The sequence below is a fragment of the Homalodisca vitripennis genome, chromosome 4 (genome assembly GCF_021130785.1).
Source record: "Homalodisca vitripennis isolate AUS2020 chromosome 4, UT_GWSS_2.1, whole genome shotgun sequence".
NCBI classification, from domain to species: Eukaryota; Metazoa; Arthropoda; class Insecta; order Hemiptera; family Cicadellidae; genus Homalodisca; species Homalodisca vitripennis.
The window spans coordinates 152526802-152540457 of NC_060210.1; the positions used below are offsets into that span (position 1 = coordinate 152526802).

At 32.7% G+C, this 13656-nt stretch overlaps 1 protein-coding gene across 5 annotated transcripts in view; it reads right to left on the reverse strand.

Annotated features, from left to right (window-relative positions):
• Window positions 1–4521: 4521 nt before the first annotated feature.
• Window positions 4522–13656, reverse strand: part of LOC124360348 (polycystic kidney disease and receptor for egg jelly-related protein-like) — a 202855-nt gene continuing 193720 nt past the window's right edge. The window contains exons 35-36 of one of the 5 annotated variants that reach the window (XM_046813902.1): window positions 4674–4875; window positions 4522–4625 (exon numbers count right to left, since the gene is read on the reverse strand). In XM_046813902.1, the coding sequence (XP_046669858.1) occupies window positions 4723–4875 (153 nt within the window). In that variant the 3' untranslated portion in view covers window positions 4522–4625; window positions 4674–4722. Of the gene's footprint in view, window positions 4876–5775; window positions 6003–13656 lie in introns of all 5 variants that reach the window. The other 4 variants (XR_006922237.1, XR_006922234.1, XR_006922235.1 and 1 more) reach the window with 4 other exon arrangements.

Genomic DNA, 13656 nt, shown 5'->3' on the forward strand with positions numbered 1-13656 from the left:
AAGAAAAGCCTGCAAATAAAACACATTCGCTACTACTTCTTCATACTTAATTTAACACATACCTATAAATACTACAATAAATTCTTGATCATGAGACATACATGACTAATACAATTTAATTGTTTTATTTATTTAAATAATATCTAAGGAAAATTAGTTTTTAAGAGAATAAGTAAGAAATTATAGTTTGGCGTACAATATTAACACAATAAATTAACATAAACTGAATTTGCACTCAAAATGTTATATCTATTGATCATTTCATTCTTGAGATGCCCTGTTTTAATCCATATAAATGTCTACTGCTACTGTACCTTTATAAATTTTACCGCGACCTATTTTTTAGGTTGTTTATATACTGTGTCATTCTCCTCACGCCGCTAATGTAGTCTTGAAACGCTGCTAATCTGGGGATCATCAGTCCGAATATTGGGCTTCATTAATGCAAGTGTGCATTAATTGCAATATTGGGCTTCATTAATGCAATTGTGCTACCATTGGAATACTCGTACACAAAATCTTGCGTATTCCTGTAAAGTGAGTTTCATGCTCTTTTTCGCCGCTAAGGAAAAATTGACACAGTTCAGGGAACTAGCACAGATAAATCGCTGGAATAAGGGTACAACTAATCTATAAATATAATTTTTTGTAACTAAATACGAATCTGGCACTTTAACACTAGCTATGCACAATAATGGAAACAGCCTAATAAAACGAATGGGGCGAGAAAATATAATATTGTAATCACTGATAAGGAAAATGTTTTATTATTAAAATCGGACATGATTTTACACCAAGAAATAAATGAAGGCCTCAAAAACGTTGTAGATGCAAAAAGTACACATCGTTATCTGTGTACTCATAAAAACCATACACTCAAAAGACATTATAAAAATTACATGTTTGTCACTGAGGATATTGTAAATCTCATAAGCTAGGTGTATAGGAAAGGTTATTTTTTATTAATGGAAACCCTATTATTTGGTCGAGTTTTTCAGCATTTGACACCCGATAAACAATAAATATACTAGAAATCTTGTCTTTATAATTTTTTGAAGTGAAAACTTCTTTAGGCGCGTTGAGCGTTTTGGTAGAGGGTAAAATCCTCGGTTCGCGTCACCGACATGCTAAAAATTCATTCTATTGCAAAATTAAATACATAACAGTATCCATAGTTACATTTCATTGTTGAAGTGAAAACTTCTTTAGGCGCGTTGAGCGTTTTGGTAGAGGGTAAAATCCTGGGTTCGCGTCACCGACATGCTAATGATAGTAACCTGCATGAAAAAGTCAGTCTCGCTGTGTTAAAACTGTCTCGGCGGAGTATGAAAACAGACTGCTAAAATCAGTGATCTTTACGGCTTCCTCTCGCGATTTAAAAGTGAAGCCAATGTCGTAAAATTCTGTAAGATGCGTCAAATTAAAGCTCTTAATATTGGCAATCTATTGGTTACATATTTAAATATTAAAAAAATTTCGAAATAATTTTGATTATTGTTTACATTTTACATAGCGTTTACAATGACAAGAAAAAAGTAGTAAGGGAGGATTTTTTTTATTTTTTGGTCAGACAAAATTTGTCAGCGAGAAAGTTGTGTGAAAATAGATGAATATTTTTTTTGTAATTTATCATTTTTTTATTGGAAGTTTAGTTTAGCCTGTAGTAGCGTATGAAGTGATGAGTGAACGTTTCTGCCGGAACTGTAGTTGGCGCATTGGCTCACTGATACCGTATTAACTCAATAAATTAGTTTATTGTGCAATAAAAATACCTTTACGAAAGAACCAAGTTAATTTAACTAATTTATTAGTCTTAAAAATATTGTGGGTTTAATTGTTATTGCAATTATATGCTTTATCCGTAGCAACAACTGTATTATTTACAACGGTGTTAACTCACATGTATTCTATGTTTAACTAACTATTAATATCGAGCAATTGCAACAAGTATAATGATTGCATTGAACTTTTTTGCATTAAAATAATATTCTTTAATACCTACAGTACTTTTTTACAATGGAGCGGCGAGTTCCTCCACATCACTGGCGTCACTATCCTCTTCACTATCGCTTGTCTCAGAATCACCGATGTTTATTATAAAACTTTCACTAATACATCGACTATTTCTGACTGTATTATGTGCGCGTTGGACGCTTTTTGGATAAGTATAATTTTGTGAGTCACGTCAACAATACGTTATAGTAGCAGTACATCTGTAATTGTAAATGTGACGCGTTGTACATTAAGTATTAGAGTGTAGAATACATAAGTAAAGTTAAATTGACCACGTGGGAAGTTCAACTTAAAAACATAAAAAATTTCTTATAATTTTTGCATATAGTTTTAATTACTCTCAACTTAATAGTTCCGTTTTCACTTCTATCGGCAGTCCCACGACTGCTGGAATTTTTTATGGTTTACTAAGGTAACGTGACGAACACAACATTTACTTTACCATGTTAAGTGCCATAGTGTATATAATACTAATAAATAGCATAGAATGAAATTGATGTATTGATTAATCAAAAAATACACTTGATCCCTGTAGGTTAGAACCAGTCAGCAGCGTCTACTTAATATCAAATACTGTAATCTATATCTGGTTACATTTTATCATGACCAGCTGTTTTGCTTGGCTTTAAAAATAAGATTAATAGTATAGACTGTCAGAGTCGAAGACAGTTATTTTTGATGATATGTTTTTGTTTGTTTTCACTTGTTAATTTGGTTAAGATATTAAAAAAAAGAAATGCTTTAACATTTTATTTTTAACTGTTACAAATATTTCGATAGTAATTAAGATTTCAGAATCAAAATTTTAAAATTAGTTACGTGATATAATAGGGATGAAATAAAGAATGTTTGTCTATAGATCCTGCACCAAATGAGGCGCAACCTGGTCTTTTGGATTGTAAAGAGACTTACCGTTGACATGCACTTGGCGTAACCCATTATAGAGCATTGAAGTATTTAACAAAGAAATACAGTGGTCCCAATAAATTTTTTATTTGGCAAGGGAATGTTTAATGAAACAAAAGAAAAATGTTCAAAATTCTTGCTGGACATTTTTGCTGAACGAGGACCACCACAATAAGTGTTGATGGACAACAGTAAAATGTTTCGATGAGAACGTATCCAGCTTTGTGAGAAGTAGAGTGTGAAGAGTTTCTTTAGAGTTTAGTGAAATCATAAAACAGTAAAGAGAATCGTAGCCAGAAACAAAGGATTATGAAGGAAACAGGCTTCTATTTGCCTCAGTACTAGTTGACAATAGTTACCTTTTTATCAGTCCATGTTGCCATGGAAGTAAATAATTAGTTTAACATATACCAGTTTACCAACTGAAACAGGATATTTTCGGAGGTTTGCTAATGATACAAAAAAATAAATGTCCGGAAAAAATCCTGTTTCCTTAAAAACGATACTTCACCCAATTCAAACGTTTAAATATTGTTGGAGGTGTCAAGAATAAACTGTTTCAGTTGGCCAACTGGTATATGTTAAACTGATTATTTACGTTTATGGCAACATGGAGTGGTAACAAGGTAACTATTTTCAACTAGTACTGAGGCAAATGGAAGCCCATATCGCGTGGTTAATATTCGTAAAATGAAGAGAGACTGAGAAAGAAAATAAATTTAGTGTTGACACTGCGAAAGCATATGGTTATATTTTATTATGACAGCTGGCTTGTAATGTTTTTAAAATAAGCATTACTGTATTGTCATTCAGGGTTTTGAACAGTCATTTTTGAGGTTACGTTTATTGTTTGTGTTTTCTTGTTAACTTTTTTAAGCGTGTCAAATAAATAAAGGTTTACTAACATTTTATTGTTACCGGCGTATTATCACAAGCTATTTAAACAGTGATTAGGATTCCAGAATCTACATTTCCAGATTTAAACACACAGTGTGATAAGAATGTACAGTATATTTCACTAAATGACTAATGAAGTTAAAACTGTGTGTAAATTACAGGAAGGTAAGTACAGAACTAGTTATTGTATTACTTCTCTCTAGTTGACCTTTAGCAGTGTATGATCTACTGTCTGAAAGTGTAAAGAGGAATTACTAAACTAATACTCATCAACTAACCCCAACTGGGATAGTGTGTACCTACACAAACGGACATATAACTATTGACTATAACGGGTACTAACGGTATTACTAACGATTTACCAAACTATAAATATTATTTTAAATGGTTTACGGTTAAAGTAGCTATGCATTTAAAACTTTATTCGGAACATCGGTGTTATGCTTAAAGTCGCAATTTTCGAACTAAACGTTAAAACTGTTTTGTTGAAGTTTAGAATAGTGAATCATACTACCTTCTGCTAGTATGAAAATATTTATTTCTTACATGTAAATATTAGCTAGTAAAAGGGGATTTCAACATGAACTCCTGAGAAGATAACCACTTCATTATTTTTGTACAGACTCTGATTTTCAGTATCAAAAATAAAACCTATGTTTAATGTAATGTGCTCTACAATTTCATCAAAGTATGATAATAAATCAATCATATAAATATATTTATTTCATAAAGTTCAATTATCATAACTTCTTTGTTTTGATTTATCATTCTTTAATACTTTGTCTTTGAGTACACTCTGTTTATTGCCATGCATAATCGAATCTACAGAGTAATTTCTTGGACAAATATTACTGCCAATTACATAGTAATAACTTTGTTTATAGTTTACGTCAGTAACGTAACGGCTCAAACATGCCAAGAAGAAAGTGATTGCAATAGTACGTGTTCAATATGTGCCATGGACGACCAAGAAGGAAAGAGTAGCCGATGTATTTTCCCATATCCATACAGGTTCGTTTCAGACAAATCTTGTGAACGGATCAAGACTTGCAGGGATACCTGTAAGCATGGCACTTGTTACAATAAAGAATAAAAATATATTCCTGGCTGCTTATGTAATTATCCCTACACCGGCGATACATGTCAGGTCATTGAGAAAGGTAAATAATGAACTATATATTTTATAAATATAAGCAATAGATTCTTTAATCTCTTTTCTTATTGGAAATTATATATTAATTAAAACAAACACTCCAATGAAATAATTTTGTTTTATTTTTGTGAGGCCTTTCGTACTGAATGAGAACATCTTCGGACCCACATAACTGAACTGAAGTTTTATTATCTACTTTAATTGTTCATAGAAACATAATGCAATTTTTATTTTTGTTTAACTTACAATAAATCAATATTTACCCTTGCATAAAATATTTTAGATTTGTTTATTTGTGTGATAGTAATTTTTCATAATAACTGTAGATATCTCTAATTTCAAGCAATTGTTTTTCGAACAATGTTATACGTTTGAACGAAAAGGGATTATTACTAGGATCATACAGAAAATATTTCATCAGTTACAAATTATACATATTTTTTATATCCATTCTCATGTTTTTGGGGTTTTTTTTAATAGCGTACCTGATTGAGTAACCTCTCAATGAATAAATGAGTTCAGCTCTTTCCGCCACTACTCAGGAAGCGGTTAGTTAGTACAATTGATGGAAACCCACACATATTTTGTACCTTACTCGATACGGGTAGTATCTGTAACCTTATCTCCAAACGAGCAGCTCATGTCGCTATATCCCTAATCTAAAGAAAGAAGGTTTATATCAACTCTCTGCCTCCACTAATGGCATAATGCCGCTTAACTTGGAAACTCTGTCAGGCCGACTCTTGCCTTCTGGGCAACCCTTTCACATTTTTAACAAGATTTGTGTGGATCTACCGAGGGCCCACCTCTCACCGGAAGTGCTCTGTCGAGTGGAACCATATGTTATCGTAGACTCTTCTTTCCATTTACCAGGCGGTGTTGATGTTTTGATAGACGGCCCTCTGATGCCTTCACCCCTAACTCAAGAAAGTCACACTCTGGGATCATGTGTGCCTCATGTAATAGGCACCCACTTCGGTTTCCTTTTGCTGGGACAAGCCTCCTGTCTTGAACAAACGCAATCGACCTGTAACTTTAAATTCCCTTCTTTAAACTCATGAAAACGTATATTATAAACTACAACGTTTTTGGCAGCAAGAGAAACTGCCATCATGTTCCAATAAAACAGAAGGAGAAAAAATAAGAAGAACACTTTACTCGAATCTACACGAGAGTCGAGGACGAACGTTTCTGTGTACGCCTACCCTTCAAACACAATCACCAACCTTTAGGTATTTCTTATAATGCTGCAAATAAATGCATATCTTCCATGGAGAAAAGGTATTGTTCTGAAACTCAGTAAAACGGGTTAAATATGGATATTATTGATGGATACCAAGCTCTGAGACATAAGAATAAATATTCTACTCTTGATTTACCTAACCCTCACTACTTATTCCATCATCATGGGGTATTGAAATCAAGCAGCAATGCTACAAAATAAAGGACTGTTTTTATGCTAGCTGTAAGAGCAACACAGGCATCTCCCTTCACGATATATTGATGACTGGTCCTTCAATTGATCTGTCTATTAAATTAATTTTTGCATATAAAGTGTAAATTATATTTTATCCATATTATTTTCCCTCTTTTTAATGCATTACATTACACATCTTATATATATATATATATATATATATATATATATATATATATATATATATATATATATAAAATTTCAATAAAAATCGAATCACAAAAAGTATTGAAATTAAATAAATCTATTGCCATTTATACAGTTTAATGTAAATAAAGTCATTTGACAGGTATTTGGTCTTTCGATCATATGTTAGTTAGCTTATTTAAACGCATATGTGACAGATACGGCCAAATACAAAATAATTGAATTGTAAAAGTAAGCGCTCTGTGGTGTAATGGTAGCACATACACCCGGCAAGTGAGAGATCCGGGTTCGACTCCCGGCGGAGCAAGTACTTTTTGTGATTCAATGTTTATTGAAATTAAATAAGGCTACTTCTGTTTACATTAATTAAATTTGTATAAGAGGCAATAGCCTAATTTAATTTCAATAAATATTGAATCGCAAAAAGTACTTGCTCCACCGGGACTCGAACCCGGATCTCTCACTTGCCGGGTGAATGTGCTACCATTACACCACAGAGCCCTCACTTTTTACGATTCAATTGTTTTTTGGCCAAAATACATACATATATATTTATTTATTCTCCCACAGTAAGTAAGTAGAGAAACGTACTAGAAACTGATGAGCATAGTATTAGAGCCTCCTACATTTAAATATAAGTTCTATTGGTAAACACTGGGACTCTTTAAGCCTAGAAATGGCGTTATAGAAAAGAAAATGTGATATATTAACACTTTCTGAAATATTTTAAACGAAATCGAGATCCCTTTTTATAATGTAAAATTTTACACTCAGTTCAAACTTAGTGTACGAAAAAAGGGGAGACGAATTTTAGTCAGTGGTCTAGAATTGAACATAGCTGCCACCCTTTGTTGCAAGAGTTATAAAGTCTATGAAAGTCAGTACAGTTTCACCCAAAACTCAGCGGAGATGGCGTTTTGCTTTTTAAACCGCACTTTATCAAAGTCCACCTTGGTGAGGAGCGGCAGGACGGTTAAAATGATAATTAATACCCTCAGAGGTGGTAAACTAAGGAATATTTTCCTGATCCACCGACGAGCGTAGAGACAACTCAGTGAGCTTGCGAAGAACAGCATCAGCACCTACAAAGTTTGTACCACAATTAGAATGTCTGCACAAAGACCGCACCGAGACACAAATCGAGTGAGAGCTGTCAGAAAGACTTTAGTGGTTAAGGTCCGTAGCAGCCTCTAAATGAACTGCCTTATTTGCCATACAAACAGAGACACACATATACATTTTAATATGTCTCACTTCGCGCAGATTGTGCACATTTACAGTAAAGGGTCCGGCATAGTCAATGCCTGTCCTCAGAAAGGGAAAGGCAGGTGTAACTCGAGAGCGTGGGAGATCACCCATGAGAGGAGGTTTGTTTCGAGGTTTGTTCCCTGAAGCAAGTGAGACATTAAAATACTCTTTAACGAATAGCGCATCTGGCAGACAGGATCCATACGTGCCGGGAGAGTAGAGGTTGAGTTAAATTGAGGACCTGCATGAAGGTGAATGACATTGTAGTATTCCATTAATATATCCACGTCTGGATGTTTCTTGGAAAGAATGTATGGATGCCTTGCTTCCTGTGAAATTTTATCAAAGCGTAAACGTTCAGTCGCTAAAGTTTGGTAGAGCACATACGCTCCTTCTGCAAAAGATATTAATCTTCATATAAAGCAGAGGTTTGAACCAACTTGAATATTCTAATCTTGGCCGTTTACAATTTAGAAACAGAGAAAGGTCCAGAGAATCTACTAATTTTAGCACGAGTATTTTTTAGTAACCCATAGTAACAATATGTATATATATATATATATATATATATATATATATATATATATATATATATAATAAATATATTTGTGCAACATTCAGAAAAAAAAACAAAATAATGAGTGACACTTTAATCCTAAAGGAATAATGAGTGACACAATGAAAGACAAAATAATTTATTGGTTTAGATATGTGGATAATATATTATGTCTTTTCAATAGAGATGAGAACCAAACAGAAAACTTTTTACATTCCTCAATTCTATATCACCAACAAATAAGTTTTATAAAGAAATCCAAAAAGTAAAAAGTAACTTTTTTGATATAAGCATTTCCACTCTCAATGCAAATCAATCATTTGAAATGTATAGAAAAACAACCCAAACAGATATTCTAATACCATCATCCTCTAACTATCCTTGGCAATACAAATTAGCAGCATTTCACTCAATGGTTAACAGAATGTTAAATATACTAATGAGTGATGAGAATAAAACTAAATAAATTAATATAATAAAATACCTAGCAGACATTAATGGATATTAACCCCATATTGTAGACAAAATGATTAAGAATAAAACAAGAAACCAACACAATACTGCCTAATCCTAATGCTACAGAAATTCATAGATGTATACGTTTATCATTCAACGCTAAATAATACAAAGCTGTTTGAAAAACCTTTCAAAATTCAAAATTTATTATCAGTTACCAAACAAGAAATAATACATTTAAACTTATTGAAAACAAAGTGAACCAAAATGATAAACAAGAATTATACAAACAAGCTGCGGTATACAAAATTAACTGTAGTGACTGTGAAAGCTATTATATTGGGCAAACTAGTAGAAGTTTTAATAAAAGGTTTAGAGAAAAAATACAAGCTTTGAAAATAAATAATATGCTACACTAAAATCAAGTTTTGCTGAACACTTATTGGAAACTGACCATAACACTCAAATATTGAAAAGAACATGGAAATGTTAGATATCGAAAGGAAAGGAGAGGAATGAAACACAAAAGAAGAAGTACTTATCTATCTAAATTGTAATAAAGATCCACATAACATTTTAAATAGTAATGTGAAAAATAACAAATTTAAATATTAAATAAAGATTACTAAACAAAAATTACATCTGTGTCATTTCAATTTAACATATATTTAAAAGGCCCGCATGTGTATATTTAATTGTTTATTATTTATTTATTTAGAAGTTAATGTACACTGATGATGGTTAAAAACCGAAACATGTGTTTGTCAATAATAAAAAGATTTTTAAAAGGGTTTTACTAACTTTTCATTACAATAATATATTAAGATGAATTTGTGCATGTAAGTGGATCACTGATAAAGAGAGAATAGTTCATAAACTATGATAGGTATAGGCCTAGGTAGATAGACAAAAGCTGAACTGAGTGGCTTATTAGTCATCTATATGTATATACAAATATATACATTTCACCTATATTCACCATTTCAAATTATATATATATATATATATATATATATATATATATATATATATATATATATATATATATATACAGGGTGTATATTATGTCTGGAAACACCCAAATATATCCTTTAATAATTTAAATATAAATTTGAAACCTCTTACAATCGTGATAGAGATTGGGCATCTACTTTGTGGAAACAATGTTTTGTTATGTCACACCAACGGGGGGACGTCCTGCCGAGGGTATCGTGAATATTCTTAATGGAAGCCCATACCTTGTGATACATAATTTTAAAGGTAATAGCTTACTGAATTGAATGCCACAAACCGCATCTCAAAGGAATTATTCTATCAGAAAATAGAGCATTTTTAGTATTGAAAATTTACTGATGTTCAACAATGTAATTTTAAACATGGTTCTTGCCACAAAAATGTGTTACACTAATTTTTTAGCATTTTTTTAAATGTTCAATTAAATAAAACAAAAATTTCATTTTAAGTGGTTCTATTAGCACAAATTTGCCAGTTTTTATTACAGTACAATTATGGAAATACTTATGTTATTGATTTCTTATTACAAATAAAAAATAATGTATGCTGTTAGAAAAGTCTTACAACAAACGTTTTACCTGCATTTGGTGTCAAAGCAATTGTTCGAACTGTGTTCCTTCTACGGTTTGACAATGAGCCAATCTTGTGTAAAATGATTCGACAGAGTTTCCTACATTTCTTCAGTTATCAAAGCAATCTCCTCTATAATCATGTTTCTTAGGTCTTCCAAAATTATGAGGCTTTCTTCTATAAACATTGGATTTTAAATGACCCCATAGGAAATAATCGATTGGTGACAAATCGGGAGATCTTGGAGGCCATTCGATTTTCTCCTCTTCGGCCAATCCATTTATGAGGAAACCTTAAATCCAAATACTCTCTTACCTGTCTCCCATAATGGGGGTGGGAGCACCATCCTGCTGAAACCATACATTATCAAAGTATTCTCCTGATGCAATTTGAATAGCTGGGATTATTTCATTTTGGAGCATATTGTAGTAAAGTTCGGCATTTAAATTTCCATTGATGAAAAAGGGTCCAACAATTTTGTTACCTAAAATTCCACACCATACGTTTCAGTTTTTGTGGTTGCTGTGAATGGGACTCAGTAATCCAATGTGGGTTTTCACTAGCCCAGTAACGGCAATTGTGCCTGTTAACATTGCCATTTAGGAAAAAAGTTGCCTCATCAGAAAATAGTATGTTGGTCAGAAAATCTCTATTGTCATCACATTTGCGCATCACAAGTTCACAAAAACTCAACTCTTCTGTCGTAATCATCCTCACTTAACTGTTGGACTAAATGAACTTTTAAATGGTTTGTATTTATTAATTTTTCAAAATCTTACTCACAGACATAGGGTGCATATCAATGTTGCTGTGCAGCTTTTTCTGAGCGATGTATGTGGGGTCTTCAATAAATGTTTGCAAAACATCTAGTGCATGTTCTTCATCTGTTTGCAGATTGTATCCTACCCGACTTTGGCCAATTACGTACACTCCCTGTCATTTCAAAACGCTCAATACTTTTTGATATTGTTGAAACACTTATGGGATTCCTTTCTGGGAAAGTGTCATTAAACAAATTACAAACTTCCCGATAAGATCTTTGACGATCGCCATATCCTCGCATCATCAACAGAGTAATTCGTTTCTCTTTCAGACAATTCCATTAAAATGCCAAATAAAATGAACTACTGTAATTAGATAACTTGTTGACAGCAATGCTTCAGAGACAACTGATTAACTCGACAGGAATGATATGACCTTTGTCCATTTGTAATTCCCAAGCTTAGACCTGTCTAGTGAAAGCTCCATGCTCAACAAACTGAAACCTGTAGACCAGATGATTAATAACACAATAATGTTTCTCATAGGCTAGTGACCTTTGTCTCTTTAAACCTTCCTGCTGACTGGAAAACACCAAGTACAGATTCATAAGTAATCAGAGAAAGTGACTCATAAGTTTTATTCATTGTAATAAAAACTGGTAAATTTGTACTAATGAAACCAGCTTAAAAAATAAATTGTTTATTTTATTTTAATTGAACATTTAAAAAATGCTAAAAAAATTAGTGTAACACATTTTTGTGGCAAGAACCATGTTAAAAATTACATTGTTGAACATCAGTAAATTTTCAATACTAAAAAATGCTCTATTTTCTGATAGAATAATTCCTTTGAGATGCGGTTTGTGGCATTCAATTCAGTAAAGCTATTACCTTTAAAATTATGTATCACAAGGTATAGGCTTCCATTAAGAATATTCACGATACCCTCGGCAGGACGTCCCCCGTTGGTGTGACATAACATAAAAACATTGTTCCAAAAAGTAGATGCCCCATCTCTATCACGATTGTAAGAGGTTTCAAATTTATATTTAAATTATTAAAGGATATATTTGGGTGTTTCCAGACACAATATACACCCTGTATATATATATATATATATATATATATATATATATATATATATATATATATATATATATATAAATATATATATATATATATATATATATATACACACATTTATACCGGGTGACCCAGACATATAACTTTCACCAGACCCCGCCCAACCCTGAACCACACGAATGCAGGAACATGAATTTTTCCTTAGTCTTAGCTTTTTTAAGTAAACTTCAAAAGCACGGACAAAAATTTTCATTGAAATAAACTGTACGTATCTCAGCTTTTCTTCCTCTACTGAACCATTTGTCTCTCACAGTTTTATAATGGAACAGCACCAACACTGTAGGAGGTTTACCATATTTCCTCGTCTGTAGCCGGTGTGCCTGATGCACATACTCTGCTCGATATTTCACACAATTTACTCTTGCCAGATTCTTAAGCGCCGCTTCTATGTCCTCCTGCCCTTGGTTTCCTTTAATTTGTAGCCCGTGTATTTCTATGTTCAGTCGCCTCCCATACTAGCCCAAGTCTGCGGGTTCCACTGCTAATGTCTCAGCTCGCCCTTTGTGTTCGCTTCCCTCTGTTTATGAAAATATAGCTTTTTTAAGATCGTGGTTCTCGGTTTGCAGACTCTAAACTTCCTTGAGCAGCTCGTCATACTTTTCAACAAGATATTTAATGGAGCTTTCAATGTTGTCTACCTTCCATTCCATGTCAAGAAGTGAGTTAACGTTGTTTACGATTTTTGTTGTATTCCTAGGCTAATAAGCTCAAAATCCTTAACATCTTTAGTTGCTTCACTGCTCAAACTCCAATCTTTCCTAACTGTAACCTTCTAACAAACCCACTACCTTTTGCTTCTTTAGTAAGAGACTTCTAAGTCGGTCACTTGATGGTACTCTTATCCAAGTGAAAACCACTTTCACAAACGCAGCATACTGCAGTTCCACGTTCTAGGTAACTTTTCATTACATTTCATATAGGTTACGGTTTCCATAGTATTAAATAGTACAAGTAAATAATTTGAGGCAAAAAGTAACTTTTATAAGGAATATACTTCAAAAAGTTATGTTAAATGTGAATTAACCTCTCAGGCGTCCTGTCCGTGTAAACCACAAAAGAGTAATGAGTTTTTGTTAATCAAATGAATGATTTGAATGACAAATATATGTGAGAAGTGTTGATTGTAAGCATGCACTGATAAACACACAGTTAAAATACTTATCGAGTTACTAAATAAACTTGCCCAGCAAATAAAAACTTCAGTTGGGCAGGTGATTTGGTAATCTTTTTGATTTGGTATCAAAGTGAAATGTTACTGGGTATTTTTAGAGTACGAAACGTTTATACTGTAAAGAAACGAATTTATTATCAAAGG